At 43.7% G+C, this 17,279-nt stretch overlaps 1 protein-coding gene across 1 annotated transcript; it reads left to right on the plus strand.

Moving 5' to 3' along the window:
- Positions 1–1,324: 1,324 nt before the first annotated feature.
- hunk (hormonally up-regulated Neu-associated kinase) lies at positions 1,325–11,080 on the plus strand (the record flags this gene model as incomplete). The annotated part of the gene is made up of 9 exons (XM_079237467.1): positions 1,325–1,561; positions 4,301–4,593; positions 5,234–5,289; positions 5,699–5,834; positions 5,947–6,074; positions 7,085–7,211; positions 7,354–7,522; positions 7,730–7,892; positions 10,332–11,080. 9 exons carry the CDS (start codon positions 1,325–1,327, stop codon positions 11,078–11,080), a joined length of 2,058 nt encoding a protein of 685 aa, XP_079093593.1.
- Positions 11,081–17,279: the final 6,199 nt, after the last annotated feature.

Genomic DNA, 17,279 nt, shown 5'->3' on the forward strand with positions numbered 1-17,279 from the left:
GTGTATTATTCTCACTCCTTCTATGAATTCATACAAGGAGTGAAAAAAACAGAGCACACTTGTATATACAATTAAATCTGATGCAGTAACACCACAAACTGCAGCCTTATAAAACACCACTGGGTTAAATAAACACCTCTCTGGCTCAAACATAAACAAACATGTGTTTCTATTATTTTGTTCTGTCCTTGTAGGAACACATATGATATAATCATATTAAGTCGGATTGACCTGAGCTGAAGACAAGGACAGGAAGGAAAAATATGTCTCAAAATGTTGCCCCACCCTGCAGGTGTCCTCATCTGAGTGATGAACACCATGTTAATTAGGCCAGTGGACACCTCAATGAGCTAGGAGCAAAACGCTTCTTTGTTTGCCGCTGGTCTAGTACTTGTTGGCAGCACTCCAAGTTCAGCAATAACACAAATAAAAAGGTGATGAACCACCTTATATGAAATTGACCATTTCCCATTTCCGTGATCATGTATTACAGCTGTGTGCGCACCTTTTATACCAGTGTTATTCATTTAGATGTGCACATGGTGTGAGCATCTGAATCCTTTATGCACAATTCTGACAATACAATTACAACAAAGACAGCTAGAAACCATGCGGAAATAATAAAAAATAAAAAATATGCAAATAGTTGTAGCGGCAGTGCTTGTCGCAACTCGCCTCCGCCTGTAAACATGCTCTTTGTTCCCATGCCGCTTTGCAGCCCGCGCGCACCACGCGGGGCAGCGGTGCCGGGTCGAGTTGTTCCCCTTGTTCTCACATGTGCTCCGCCCGCCTCTGCTGATTGGACTGAAATTTACCCCGACTACCACTACCGTGGGGGGTGCGTGTGCGTGTGCGTGTGTTTCTTTCACCCTCACACTAAGAAACGCCCACCCATATGACCGGTAAAGTCAGTTCAAACTGAAAAACACGCTGCCTGCACGCAGACTATTCAGGAGACGTTCATGTGTAGAGAAGGGGAGCTGAGTAACAGCCTATACCTCTTGACTGAGCGACAGCATTTTTTAAACCCTCACAAGTATGAAGACAGGTTGCATCAGTTTACAACTTTCGATGATTGAGTCGCATTTTTTCCCGCGTCGTTTCAATCTAAGCTGATACACTAATCGAGACGTGTCTCGGAATCTGCTGAGTGCGCTCATGCTTTGGGCGAACAGGTGGCGCGAGCTCCCGGTTGTCTTAATTTGTTATTAAGGGCAAGACGCAGGCACGTTAAGCATTTAATACCCGCCTTCAAGGTGGGAGAGGGACGAGCTGCGTCATTTTCTCCCTCGTTAAAAACGGGCCACTGGACCAGGGCGCTGTGATGCCCGTTGCAGACAGCGACATGGTAGTCGACAACAGCCACGGGTTTTATGAGGGTAAAACCCCAAATAGTGCCGGGAATGACAGCATCCTCCCGGCCTCATGCAGTCCTGCGGCGGAAATCCTGAAGACCTTTTACCACACCAAGCGGGTCGGGAACTATCTGATCGGGAGGAAGCTGGGAGAAGGATCGTTCGCCAAAGTTAGAGAAGGTCTCCATGCGATGACTGGGGAAAAGGTAAGACTGGGTCACTAAGTGGAAATGCAACAGTGTTTGGTTGAACTGTTTAATACGTTTTGTATTATGTTATATAGGTGTGTTTTCCTTGGCTGTGTTATGTATAATGCTATATTCATTATTAACGTGTGCGTGATAGGATCTATCTCATACCATCCAAGTTAAAGTCAATTTAGTCCTTGCGATTTCTTACGCTCCAAAAAAAAATAACTTTTGAAGAAATAAACATTGTTTTTCTTTTAGAAAACTATGAGTTTGTTCTGACTGCAATAGCCGATAACATTTCAGACCGTGATTGCAGCATTGGTAATGGTTAAAGGGGTTTCACGGTTCATTTCAGTGGCCAGTGTCACTTGGCCCATGCATGTCAACCAGGCAGTACTCTTCACCTGTTAGAATTGACAGTTTAGCCATACATTGTGCTTTTTCATTGCATCTTCCTAGTTCCTCATCAGTTGTTAGCTTTCTCAGAGAAAGTGATGAGTGCTGTTTGCAATGGGAGGCTTTGTTAATGAGCTCATGCTGCACCACCAGCTGTTGAACTCAGCCATATGCACAGCATGGCTTGTTTTCTAGCCAGTGACAATATTTACTTTTTGTGTGTGTGACAGAGAGACAGATAGCGCCCGTCTTTGCCCTCACATGTGTGGGATAACTGGGTGTTTACTGTTTTCCTGAACCTCTTCTTTGTCTGCTGCTGGTGGTGAGCTCACCGCTGTGGGCGCGCACGGCTGTGATAGGGACGGAGAGGAAAATTGTTGGGCCTATGAGAGAGCGGACCTGCTACTTGCATATGAAATCATGCAGTTGATAAATGGGCCTCAGCCTCATTATGATTCTGCCAGCACAGGGCTTTGATATGGGCCACCATTGGCCACTGGTTGCCTTTGTCTCTCCAGGCTGTCATGAAGGGCAGCCAGGACATTTACATATTGAAAAACAAGTACCCCCTTTTCCTTAAGTGTCCCTACACGTAGACCCAGGTCTGTTTGTAAATGTGTACAACCGAATATGTGCCCCCTGAGGTTTATATTTAGCTTATTAAAGCATATTAAATATTAGCTTATCGGCCCCCCCCCCTCCAATTCTGTTTCCGCAAGGAGAAAAGAAAGCGCTCCTCTCCTCTTCCCTCACACTCTTTGTTGAGGATGATGCAAACGCTGGCAATCACACAACCAAGCACAGCACATGCTCTCCCTCTCTTTACGCACTCTCTCTCTCTCTCTCATTCAGGGTCCAGCAGGCTCTGGGAGGGAGCGGAGGGCAGGGAGTTTATTCAAGCAAAGGGGTAGTCGGGGGGGGGATTCAGTACAGGAGGACTCCCAGATCCCTTTTTAGCATCACTAGAAAGTCCGTTTGGAGGGATGAGAGACTGTGTGTGTGCTTACAGGCATATGAACGTGAGGGGAGGCGAGTGATGAAGCTGTCATGGTCAGGGGGCCTGGGAGGTCACATGCATGTGTTTTTGATGTCTGTAACCCACTTTCCCCTCCGTACGCCCCCACTTCCCCCCTCTTCTGTCTGAGGGGCGCCTGATAAACAACTGAATCCCCAAGAAGCCCCCTGGCTGGGCACACCCCTCCCCCTCTACATATAGACTTGCCTACTGTAAATACAGTGCCCCCACACCCCCATACATACCCTCCACCCCGTCTCTTTTCCACACTGCCTGGCATAAACACGGGCCATCTATAACTGTATTGTAACAACACACACACACACACACACACACACACACACACACACACACACACACACACACACACGGGCAGGTTTAATTAGCAGCTGTAAAAAAGGTTTTCAGAGGTGAATTAATTATCAGAGATGAAAGGACGAAAGTATAAAATAAAGACAAGCTGAAGGACAGAAGAAAGAGAAGACACGCACACACAACCACTTTGGCCCTCACCATTTCATTAATGGATATGGTGATTAGTTTTGCCGGTCATGCCTTTCCATGTCTGTGGGCTCTCCTTGAGATGATTTGCTGTGTATGATAGCCATGCTCTTGAACTCAGTCTAGACGGGGCACAAGGAGAAACGGGCAACGGATAAAATAGAGTAGATGGGTACGTTATTGAATGTAATTGGCTCAAGAGGGAGGTGTTTGTCATAAAGGACATGTTCTGTGGCTTTTATGAGGAGATTGCAAGTTTATTCTCCAATGACACAATGAGGGCGGAGGAACATATAAAGAAGAAAGAACATTTGTGAATCTGTTGTCCTCCGTCGGTTGAATCGGCATCAGAGAATGAGCCTTACTTTAATCTTCCTCAGCCTCCTCTCGACATTTGTCACTGCTGCGAGCGACTAAACTGTGTTACAAATGGGGGAATATCAACTGTCCATTTGGCCTTGGCGCCTTCTCAGCAGAACATTTGCCTTTCCCCGAGTTTACGATGGTTCAGTAACCCCTCCAACTCACACACACATACATACCTCCCCCCAGCAGCCTCGGGGCCCTATAGCGCCTGGGTGCCCCACATTGGGAGCAGCTGTGAGGGAGAGGTCAGTGTCGAGTTGTATACCCTGCAAAGGAGACTGAGCAGCTTGTCACCTGTTACACTACAACTCTCTGAAAACCTCTCTCGAACACACGGCAGTGTACCAGGGCTCTCTTGCGTACAATTCACAATCTCATATGGAGCAAGAGCCAAACTTTAGCTGCCAATCAGTGCTTTGTCTAAAATGTGTTCCTCACCTCTTATCTCTCTCTCTCTCCTGTCTTAATTTCTCCAGGTGGCAGTGAAGGTAATCGACAAGCGGAAGGCCAAGAAGGACTCATATGTGACCAAGAACCTGCGGAGGGAAGGCCACATCCAGCAGATGATCCGTCACCCGAACATCACGCAGCTGCTGGACATCCTGGAGACAGAGAACAGCTACTACCTGGTGATGGAGCTGTGTCCCGGCGGCAACCTCATGAACTGTATCTACGACAAGAAACGCCTGGAGGAGCGGGAGACTCAGAAATATATCCGGCAGTTGGTGCTGGCCGTTGAGCACCTGCACAGGGCAGGAGTGGTGCACAGGTAAAACAAATAATGTTTTAAACACACACAGAGCCACACACACTGCTCTCCAATGAGTAGAATAAAAATAAGTAATAAAAAAATCAGAGTCTGACCTGATCCTCTTTATCAAAGTGTGGGTCTGTCTTGTGCCCATTACTGTGAATCCACAAATACCTATATTTTCCATGCTTTAAGAGGTTTCCAAGAGAGCTGCGAAGAATTTCTTAAAAGAAAAAAAAAAAAGATTTAAAGAAAAAAAATGTATACAACAACTGGATTTCCATGCACTGTGTACAGACATTTCTCCCACAAATTGTTAAATCTTATGATAAAATGTTTGATTTGATTTAGGCTTCAACATTAAATTCAAATATAAATTTCACAAAGCCCTTCCCGGGAATATTACATTAGTTGTTGCTTAGAGCCTGGGAACTAAATTTCTATCATGGTGGTGTATATAACTGTATAACAGGATTTCTAAGACTGATGAGCGGTCTGGAGGCAAACAATAGACCCTGAAAATCAGCCAGCGTGACCCACATTGGGAGGGGCATGTCTGTGTGTGTTGGTGCTTTGAGGGGTTTGACCTCTCTCGCTTGTGCATTGTGTGACTATGATAAGTAATCGATTGTAAACACAGACACTCTTTGTCTTCCAGGGATCTGAAGATAGAAAACCTCCTGTTGGATGAGCAGAACAACATAAAGCTCATAGGTACAGTGTCTAACTCACTTCTGTTTATTTTACTTGTTCAGCGCAATGCTGCTTCTTTTCAATTTCCTGTGAACAAATGTGTTGAAATTCCATGAATTAAATTCTACACAAAAAAGAAGTCAAGAAATAAATAACAAAAGAAGGCCTTTGTTGCTGGTTACTCTACAGTAATAAAAAGATGTTCTCTGTTGGAGTGGGACATGCGGAGTGTCACAGTGTCCCACATGTGGTGAAGAGCGAAGAGCAATTAAATATCCTGTTAAACCCTTTACAAGCTCTCACCATAGTGCTAATCTGCTATTCTGTTTGTGTGTGTAACACTGTGATGGGGCGACTCGTTTAATGAGTGAGCCGAAAGGACAGTAATAAACCCAGAAAAAACACTCACCCCACCTCTCTGTCCGTTCAGATTTTGGCCTGAGTAACTGCGCAGGTATCTTGGGATACTCTGACCCATTCAGCACCCAGTGTGGAAGTCCGGCCTACGCTGCCCCAGAGCTGCTCTCCAGGAAGAAGTACGGGCCGAAGGTGGACGTCTGGTCAATGTGAGTGTACACTCCTTTTTTCTAAATGGTATCAGTTGTTGCCAAATAGCAACTTATTAAAATACATTTGATTATTTCACCCTGAGCTGAAGTGTGCATTTTGATCTTTCAGTGGCGTGAACATGTATGCGATGTTGACCGGGAACCTGCCGTTCACCGTGGAGCCTTTCAGTCTCCGAGCCCTGCACCAGAAGATGGTGGACAAGGAGATGAACCCTCTACCGCCCTCACTCTCCTCAGGTAAATACTGAGTGCACTTAACTCCTGTTTGATAAATTCTAGATGAACAGGCGTTCCTCTGTGGAGGAAAAAAGATAAATCTATCAACTCATCTGGCCTATAGATAGACTACTCGCATATCACTGGCATGAATGAGTAGTCGAAATATATACGGCGTGTAATTTCTGGTTATGACTGCACATAAGAGAAAGAATGTTGATGTTCTGGAGTCTGCAAGGAGACGACAAAAAATATATAATAAGCTGTTCTGTATCACTGTAATGAATGTCAGTATGTGTATATCATCTCAGTGGAAATAATCTATTTCTGTAGAGTTTAAGTTCAAGACGGTTAAGCAGAGGGAAAGAAAATCCTCAACACGTGAGAAGGCAAAAAGCATTACGAAAACATGTTGGCAGAGCACAAGAAAATAGCGCACTAACCAAACTGGAAGTTGTGCAATGTAACGGGTTTTTAATCAAGCTTTCCTGTTACAGTAATTATACAGAAGTAGAATTCTAACTCATGTAAAGCAACATTCGGAAACGACAGGAAGAAATGTTCTATAGGAACACGGTGTGTGTGTGTGTGTGTGTGTGTGTGTGTGTGTGTGTATGTATACGCTTTGCTGGAAGCAGTGACACTCGTATCGCAGTTGCTTTGTCCCTCCCCAATACCAGTGAGTGATGGCTTAACCCAGTTTTGTAAGTAACTATTAACGAAGCTATTGAAATAGACGTGTCATCTCATCTGTCTTATGTCGTAACGGAATGAAAGCCGATGAGAAGGATGAAGGACGAGTTTGTCGTCAGTGGGTATGACGGGACAAAAGGATTCTGAAACTTGTACCTGTCCTCCAACTAGTCATTGAAGCAAAATATTAATATTCAGTGTCATAGTTCAGTGTCAACCAAGAGGGAGGTCACATTTTGAATGAAAACATGTCTCAGTAAACTATCCTCTTTATGCACCGAGTGGAGTTTAGCTGGTCGCTTATGCTTATTTATATTCTCTCTCTCTCTCTTTCTCAGCTGCTATCTGTCTTCTGAAGAAGCTTCTTGAGCCAGATCCCAACAAGCGTCCCAACATCCATCAGGTGATGGCTGATTCCTGGCTACAGCTGGCCAACAAGAACACAGGGACACCATACCTCAACAGGTAGACTCACACTACCTTGTATTTTCTGTCGCTATTTACTTTTTGTCTATTTGTTTTCTGAATCATTATTTTATTTTGTATCTCAGACATCCTTTTTGCATTCAATTTAAAGCATCCTAAAGCATTCACTTTCTGTGCGCAGGATTCACATTGAGGAAATAAACCACACGGTGTTGCTGCATATGACGGAGAAGATGGCCTACAAGCACAGTGAGGTGCTGAGCGCCGTCCTCACCAACCGCGCCTGCCACACTCTGGCCGTCTACTTCCTCCTCAACAAGAAAATGAAGAGACTCTCTAAGGAGTACAGGGTAAGGGCTTCCTCGTTGACACTTGTTCCGTGCCATTCCTAAAAAACAATCATAAACTCTTACACAAAACGCACTCGACCTGAAGTTGTTTCTCAGTGACGCCTGAATTCAGTTTCTGTTAGATGAGCGCAAGAATTACGAGGTCTCAAAACAGGTTTGTCGAATGCTAAGAACTGTTGTAATGTGCTGTCTGACCTGTTTGTTTAGGAGATGCAGTTCCAAGAAAAAAAGAAAGGAGAAAAGCAGAAAAGTGAATACTTCCAGACCCAGTGGAGGAAGCATGTGGACAAGCTCACCATCCCCCCCAAGCAGACGCCCGTCTACCTGGCTATTGCCAAGGGGCCCAGCAAGGAGAAGAAACACAGAACAGGTGAGAGATCATATAGTGCAGATTTGTAAAACAAATTAATAACATAGTGTGTATATATATAGATTTTTAAGTACCACTTTATTTATTCTATCTACTTTATTTACCTTTATTACAGGGTAGGTTGACCGAGCAAGCACGTTCTTCACACATATTTAGTTACCCAGTCATCCATCCATCCACTCCTCCTTCCATCCATCCATCCATCCGTCCGTTGTTTGTCTGTCCATCTGTCCAACCACCCATCTATCCATCTGAGAGGAAACATCCAGGATAAGTTGCCAGTCAATTGTAGGGTGAACTTTTAAAATGTTGGCACTCAGATGAAATGACTGAGAAAGTACATAATTCATTCTATCATTTAATATTAATCTGAATTTAATTTTAGCAACACAGCAGCATTATCAAATGCAGAATTGTAAACTAGAGGTTGATAGGTGGGTAGAGTCTGTCAAGTCACACTCCTTGAGAATGAGCTTACAAGTGACAGTGAGGCACTTGGGCATCATCTCATTTGCCTATGAGTGATAAAGAGAAAGCCCGTAGGCTGTTTCAAATCCAAAATCTTGTCAGGACAGGCCGTTCTCCACAAGTCTGGAATCCATACAGAGTGTTCTTGTACCTTTACACCTGCTCATTACATACTCTCAGAGGTGTCAAGTAACGAAGTACAAATACTTTGTTACTTTACTTAAGTAGAAATTTTGGGTATCTATACTTTACTGGAGTATTTATTTTTCAGACGACTTTTTACTTCTACTCCTTACATTTTCACACAAATATCTGTACTTTCTACTCCCTACATTTTAAAAATAGCCTCGTTACTATTTCATTTGGGTTTGTTTTCACTCCGGCTTGTCATCGTTCAAAAACACACACAACCTCTCCGCCCCGTTGCCCACAGATACGTGCGCGCGCACACAGGTGAGCGCTGAGCACACAGCAGCGGACAGAGAGCGTCGAAAAAATATGTCGCGTGAAAAGCAGATCGCTATATCTGCGTTTTAAACGCTCCCAGGGTGAAGATGCAACAGCAGCTCTCCTGTGAGGAGCAACCGGAGTTCTCCTCGCACCGGAGCAGCTCTCTGAACCCGGAGCAGCTCTCCTGCTCCAGGTGAAACGAGCCACGGTGCTCGTGTCTTCTACCAACAATGAGCTGCTGGCTTCACATATTACAAAAGTACAAAGTACACGGGCATAAAACTAAGTCATTAATAAATACATGGACAAATGCCTGTACTTTCGGGTAAATGGTTACTGTACGCCGTTAACAGGTTACGCTTGCGCATGCGCGATTTGACGGGACGCCGTGAGCTCGTCTTTTCCTGCTGTCGCGTTTCTCAAAATAAAAAAACAGATCTAAGCTCAATATTGAGCATGAATTGCGTATCAAATCTACAACCCCGTTTATAACATATGTGTCGAGGAAAGCAGCTCACTGCAGCCACTAATACTGATACAACGTGATGCTCACATATCTGCACTCATTCTGTTTTGTTTGGCAATTTTTTTTTAATGCTTATTGTTTTTCACAATGAGCTATTTAGTAGTAACTAAATATGAGTAATTTTTTGCACAGATAGAACTTACACAAAACATTGTCTGATGGGGCAATCTGATTTACTTGAAAGTGATTTCAATTTTCTTGAATCTGTTATTTATAAAAGCACAGATGAGTCACACAATTATGTTATTTACAGAAAAAGTTTGAGAACCACAGCTTTAACTGTTTGTGTCGGAGTCGCCGCCTATTTTGCACTATTACAATACTTATAGGCAACTAGTTATCATGTCTTCCGCTCCATGAAACGCATGTTAATGCTCAATAGTACACATATGGTACTTTAATGTATTTGCATTGAAATAAAATGTGATCATTTTAAATGGGCATTCATGCAGCTGAAATGGGTAGCCTAGTGCATCCCACATTTTTCAACATAACATTTTAAAACATTATAGTCATTATGGTCTTTATAAAAATGATTGTTTTGGGGGAGGTGGGGTAGTGCACTATAGGCCTCTGAGACGCGGCTTTGTCCTTAATGGAAAAAAAACATTCCCCTTACATTACTTTTACTTTTATACTTTTAAGTAGTTTTTAAACCAGTACTTTTACACTTTTACTTAAGTAAAAAGCTTGAGTTGATACTTCAACTTTTACAGAAGTATTTTTAAACCCTAGTATCTATACTTCTACTTGAGTAATGAATGTGAATACTTTTGACACCTCTGCATACTCTCAGATGATTGTCATGTCTTCACTGACTTGACATATACTGTAGAATCTATGTAGGCAGGGCACTGAGCCAAAAATATTCAGAGAAGCTGCAGTTCTTAACCTTTTCCTTGTGTTGTGCCTGCAGCGAGTTGAGCAAGAACTAATACATAAAATGTTTGTTTGACAGTGTTTCATAAATGTAACAATGCTTCTTATCTCTTCAGGTCTTTTGCGTGCCATAACTGGTGGCCATCGTAATTCCCCTCTGGCACCACCGGGCACCGTTGCCTCTTCTTCCATGGAATATCTAGAGATCCAACCTCTCTTTTCCAACACCCCGAAGCAACGGAGGCGCTTGGCCACCCTCCCTCAAGTCAACACAAGCCCAGAGCACAACATACCCGCCCCACCAGCACCATCACCGATCGGCATGCATTCCTTCGGCTCCCTCTCCAAAGCCGAGCAAATTGAAGACACCCCCGCCTCGCCCTGGTACAAGCTGACCAACGGGACTCTGTCCCCACCGCGCCACGTCTCCGCTTTCCAGCCCGACTCCTCGTACTTGAAGAAGGCCACAATCCCCAGTCCTCCGGTACTCATTGTCAACCCACAGCCCAAGAAGAGCATTTCGTCGGATTGGGGCGGTTCTTCCGACACCAGCGGCAGCCCTCCCAGCACGATAGGAAGCCCCCCGGGCAGCTCGGCTTTCAGCCCTCCGAAGTCCGCCTTCAGCGCCCTCAACCCCACCTCAGCATTCAGTCCTCCTTCCAGCAGCGGCAGCAGCGATCCCGACAGCCCGACACACCGCAGCAAGTTCCCGTCCATGGGAATTGGACAGCTCCTAAAGAAGAAGGTCCAGCTGCAGCCATTCTCCTTCCGGCCAGAACAGGTCCTTGAGGAAGTGGTGTCCCCGCCACCTTACCCCATGCAAACTCTTCTCTGTGCTTCAGGGGCACTCAAGACCCTCTGCTGAGGGATACACGAAAAAATGAAAGACAGACTGAACTCAAGGCCCCACTCAACATTTTGTTTAAGTTGAAGAGGTCTTCCAGAGCGGCCTTTTGAACTGTCCCTTTATTGCGACTGAGACACTTTTCAAGACAGAGCTGATCTTTTTTTTTTTAAGAAGAAAAAACAACTAAGAGTATACAATATTGTATCTCTAGTCCCCGCTCCCATTATGTAATAAGAGGTGGTGACGCTGAGAAGATGAGCAATGACTAAACCTTGCTGTGGCCTAGATGCAGAGTGGACATGGGGCATCATGTAATACACACACACGCATATACATACAAAACACTGTATTATAGACTGAGTTAAGACGTATTCTCTGATCTAATATTTCTGTAACTGGTTATTAATTGAGCCGCAGACTGATTCACACCAGCTAACAGATCCCAACTCTTACCCTAACCCTGATTACATGTGTAAATGTTTTGTCTCTGTTAAAAAACACTCTCTGAGATACCCACTGACTTCCAGCCAGCTGGCACTGTATCAATGCTGACTGGATGAAGAAGCTCACTGCACTATTCTTAAAAACCAAAACCTGTAGTAACAACGGTGTCTACCATCTTTTACCTCACTGCATTATTCATACGTAGCAGTATCACAGCGGCCGATTGTGACATGCTTGTGTGGATTTCGCCACAGCGTTGCAGTAGAAGTAGGTACCTCAAGAAGAGTCATGCTCTCACTTTGTAAAGCGTCCTCATAAACCTATCACTGATAATAATTCACAGCTGTAACTTTTTATATACAAGTGTTGCATCACCGCCCACAGGGAAACTGTCAAAGTCTTAGTTTTGACTCCCTTTCAGCCTGTTTTGGAAAAAATAAAGATTTAAAAAAAATAGAACATCAAAAGCCTTATGAAACTTATGAACCTCACAAAAGGCAAGGTGGGAGGATCACGTAACATCTCTGAAAATAATTCACTTCCTTTTGTCTTAATGCTGTAGTCTGTGCAATAGTCTTAAGTGTTAACTGCAATGACGAGTATTTGCCAAGAGCTCTCTGAGAGTGATGTGAAATTGTGCTTGTAAATAACTGACTCCTGTGTGTTTTCTGTCACTTATGCCGTTCTGTACGAAGCGATTGTAAAATGTTTGTCAAACTGACATTTTTATGTCTTGGCCGCTCCATAAAACTATTTGACAAAGAAGGTTTCCATGGCAACATGAGGCTTCTCACTGTTACGATACTGTAGAATCTCTTCCTGTCCAAATGAAAAAGTTGCATGCAATATTTCACGAGTCCAAACTGTACTTCTCAACTTTTGAAATTACGTCTTTTTACCTTTTTTCTGATTGATACTGAGATTGGGGGGCAGGGTCTTTTGTAAGATTTTGTAATGGATGGTTTTCTTTAAGTGTCAAGAGATTTCTATGCTGTATAAAATATTTTAAATATTTATACTGAATCCATTATGTTTCTGTCTGGTCTTTAAAATGCACCTGCTTACTGTCTGGCTCCATTTTCATGTGCTCTATGCACACAGCTAATACTACTTTTTATGAGCTGAACAAATATAGAATTAATACATTTAAATTACTATAATCAAGTAAGTAATTCTGCAATAATCCAAAAAGTTAATTTATGTACCATTTAAAACGGAGCCTGAGGCACAAAGTGTATTCCTAAAGCTGCTCGGTGAGCACTTGGCTACGGAGGGATCGCTGTTGCTTTAATGTGCCACTTGTCTCACATACCATATACATTTCCCACGGAAACACCTGTGGTGGGTTAAAAAAGAAAAGAAATGCACCCTTGGAACAGCTGAAGGGTCCCGAGGACTGATACAGACACGCACATTACGACCCCTCCCTCTTCACTCACACACTGCAGACATTAATCTACTCAGCTGTGGCCCCCATCGTAAACCTCTTTGGGTGACACTGGCCTGACGAGACAAAGAAGGGGGATCACCAAAGCTCTGAGACAAACACCCACAAGCACAGGACGACATAAACAGGGCTGTCCGATTAAACCGGCGTGGCTAAGCTGATAAAAGCCGAGGGGCAAGAGTGGCTCAAAAATGCATTAGAAGCGGAGCCTTTTGTTTATCAAAAACAGGCAGACAGCCAGTCAAAATCCCCAGGCGGTCTGCAGAGAAAAAACATGAATACATGGCTTAACCACAGCGCGGGGCGAAAGGATAGAGTACGACACATGTACAGGTCATACCTGTAGTGTTCAGTGCTGCTCTGGTGAAACCTGTATTAGGTGTGTACACACAGACACACACGTACTCACACACACAATATTAACTGACAGAATGGAGCTCTCCCAAGTCCTTCTATGGATGATTATGTTTTAAGAAACATATCCGTGCAGTGAGGGATGCTGACTGGGAATATTAGACTTAACAATTGTATTGCCATGGAGCAGAAAATGTACCATTAACAATTTTCAACAGTTTTTTTCAAAAAGTAGATGCAGTAGTGCTGCTTCTATCTCTTTGACATCAATGTGAACCTTAGGTTTTGGGGTTTTGGACAAGAAAAAAAAAAAAAATTGTTAAGTGAAAAATGGAACAAACAAATAATGAAAATAAATTATGAAAAAGAGAAGAGTAAGAACACGTTTGGTGCAGCATTAGACTAGACTAGTCTTTTGGAGTATTCTGATTGCAGACGCAAGTTGTTTATCAACATTTAATCTCAGGAAGCCTTAGTAGAAGAAATCCAAACTGATGAAATAAAGACAAAACATTTTTTATACCTTGACACAGATTATTTCTACATTAATCTGTTTGTAAACAGGTCGAATTACAATGACGAGTCTGTGATAAACAACCCCCCTCCCACCCCCTCTCTACCCCCACCATCGTCACAGCAGGGGTGGGCAATAAATAGATATTTTTAATCATAAACATATTAGGGGAATATTAATATTGTGAATCCCAACTAATATGTTGTCAAAAACAATAGAAAGCACATTTCGTCACATTTCGCCAGGAATTAGTTCAGAAATATTTGGGGATCCGCCGGATGAAAACACATAATATATGATTTCCTGTGCTGACAGAAAATATTTTGACACATCCCATATTGAAGGTCTTATGGTATGAATGTCTTTTGTCTCAACATGTATGTCACGCCATACATGTTGACAAACTTTGTTTTGGGACTAAAACAACAAGAGCAGACATATGCCACACCCTGGAGGGATGTAGGGTTTCCTACCAAATTTTGAGAGAACATTAAAGTGTCAATCTCTTGATTTCATTATAGAATTGATAACCTGAGTGGCGGCAATCATAAAGGATCATCATACACGGTTCCATTGCCGTCTTTGACCATGTTTTAATAATAAAATCACTTTTAATGAGGCCAAACTGAACCACTTACTGTACAGAAATACTTTATTTCTGCCAATCTGTTTAGCCTTAGATCCTGATGACACTAATCTTGTTTTCAGCCCAGTCCTCATCACATATATCATATGTACACACACGCTCACACACCAGGGTGTCACTGGCAACAGGGCGAGCCTTTTGTGTCTGAGGAAAACAGACGATGAACCTGCTAGAGTGCCGAAATCCAGAGATGTGTTTCCCCTACCACACACACACACACACACACACACACACACACACACACACACACACACACACACACACACACACACACACACACCCTGAGCATCCTGGTTCAGCCTCAGACCAGCACTGCCCTCCTCAGCAGCTCTCACACATGCAGAGGACGAGGAGAGAGTGAGAGACGTCCCGGCAGACGTACACAAAGACGTGCGGGGAAATAAACAAGCAGATGTTTCTAATGAGGTAGTAGGCTTTGAGCACTCGGGAGGGGATTTGGGTAACTCCAACAGACCAGTCCCTCTGACTGGCCATCACTCCTGTTTCCATCACAGACACGGACGAAGGTGATTAATGAAACGAGAAGGCTGTGGCTTATCAGAGATTTTACGCTTTCGCCCTCGAGGTGCTGTTTGTTAAACAAAACTGGGATAAGTGTCCCAGATGCTCTTGACACCAAGATCATCCTGCACCCACTGATTCCTGGGATTACATTTGGAAAAGTAACCTCCCAGTTGAAAGGGTTTACTAATTGACCTGGCGTCTAGCCTGTAAGACACGAAGACGACGATGAGACCAGACTGACTTAATTACTTTAGATCTAGAAGATTTTGGTGAAGCATATGTCAAGCAACCAACCATGTGAGGAAACGCAGTGGCGATCAACAAAGTCAAAAGTTCAGTTGGGTTCCACACAGGTTATTTAACAAGAAAACGTTAAAACAAGTTTTTTTTTCTGTAATATTTTCTAAATTAAATAAAGAGGATTAAACATGTGTACTTAATATATATAATGCAATATATTTGGATAGTATTTACATAAAGCTGCCATGTAAATATGATTATATAAGCCAAAATTATATTTGAACTAACCAGTTCAAATATAAATTTTATATATAATAAAGCAGTTATAGTGAGACAGTTGTGGAACCCAAAGGACCTGGAGTTTGTGATCGCAAGAGTTAAACCTGGACTTGGAGCAACTTGAGGGGTGTGGTTCTTTTGTCAGTGGAAAAACAAATAACATGATGGGAGGGCAGAACATTGCAATTACATGACAGAATCAAGCAATGCTTAAAATTGACATTATTGAAAGGATGGTTGATTTTCCATCTTCTAATTGACTAAACCTCAGATACATAAACCTAAGGATGTACCTCGTGCCAGAAAAATAATCGCTTTCCTTATTACTCACTTCATAACAGCACAAAAAATGGAACTGAATTTAAGTCTCTTAAAGCCCTAAAACAAAAACATTCTCCCTCTCACAAAGTAATCCTTTTCATTTCATGGAATAAAAACAAACACATTTTGGATGTTGGCACACAGGTGGCACTCCTTGAGATATTTTTTCTCTCAAAAACAAGATCAGAAATTCAATCAAAGAGCGGAGCTCAGCCAATAGGATCTCAGTGTCTGTGGCAACAGCAGCATCAGTTGGAGCAGCCATTGGTCTCCTGTTTCTCACAGGGACGGCTGTAATTGGCTGATAGTGTGTCGAGGCTTCATTGCCTCCATGGCAACATTGCTTCCTTATTGCTTGGGGAAGGTGAAAAGGAGGGAAAGAGGGGAGGCGACTTTCCCTCAGACGCTACCTCTGCATTATTCATCCTTTGTCCCCGAGTGCATGTAGAATGTGTGTAGGTGCACAGTCTGATGCATGTGTGTGTGTGTGTGTGTGTGTGTGTGTGTGTGTGTTTCCACGTTGGTCTTCGTTTGGGTGGTAATGATTGGTTGGGACTTAAGGGGTGAACCCGGTGCAATAATTGCACTCAGCAGTGCAATGCATCCAGCAACACCATGTCTATATATAAAACAGCTGAATGAGTTCAGAGGCCACTAAGTGAGCCATTCACGCTGACTTTTAAACACAGCTCCAAGCCTCTCTATGCTTTATTGCTCTCAATGGAGCAAACAAACAAACACAGCAATTCTCTACAAAAAAAAGACTTTGTTACACGGCCTAGCAGCACACATCTGGACAGTCAACTGGCTGGCCGGCTTGCATCATCCACTCATCCTGCAGAGAGGACTGGATAAAGACAACGCCGCCACCCACCAACAGAAACAACAAAAACCACCCCAGCTTGTTTGTTGTTGTTTTGACTTATTTTCCCCACCGGTTGAGGGAGGGGAGAATTAGAGGGAGGGGGAGGGAGAAAGATGAGCAAGGGTGGGGTTAGCAGGGAGAAAAACATCACACAGAGATTAGGGCGTGTATGTGTGTGTGTGGGGGGGGGCTTCTGCAGGGCTCCTCCCCCTGTGTGTGTGTCTGAGCATGAGCGGGGGATAACGTCTGTTGACAGGCATGGCGGCCAGCGAGCTGGCTGGCTGTTCCTCTGGCAGTGAACACGATGACGAGATGGCAACAGGCACTCAGCGTAGCACGTGCTCTCAGTTGCCATCGCAACCTGCCCTTGGATACAGCGTGCTGGTTGGCCGTTTCTAGCGGTTGTTGTTCTGCGAGGCTGATGAAACCTCGTGGGTGAGGGAGGGCAAGCAGTACAGCATGGAGCTGCTTTCCCGCCTCAGTAGAAAGTGTTGCTGGGCACATTATGGGTCAGTTGGTAAACATAATCACCACCCTCCCCAAACCCAAAGACCTTAAACTTGCTGTTTAACTCCTGAATCC

This window comes from Taurulus bubalis (assembly GCF_910589615.1).
Source record: "Taurulus bubalis genome assembly, chromosome: 2".
Classification (NCBI taxonomy): Eukaryota; Metazoa; Chordata; class Actinopteri; order Perciformes; family Cottidae; genus Taurulus; species Taurulus bubalis.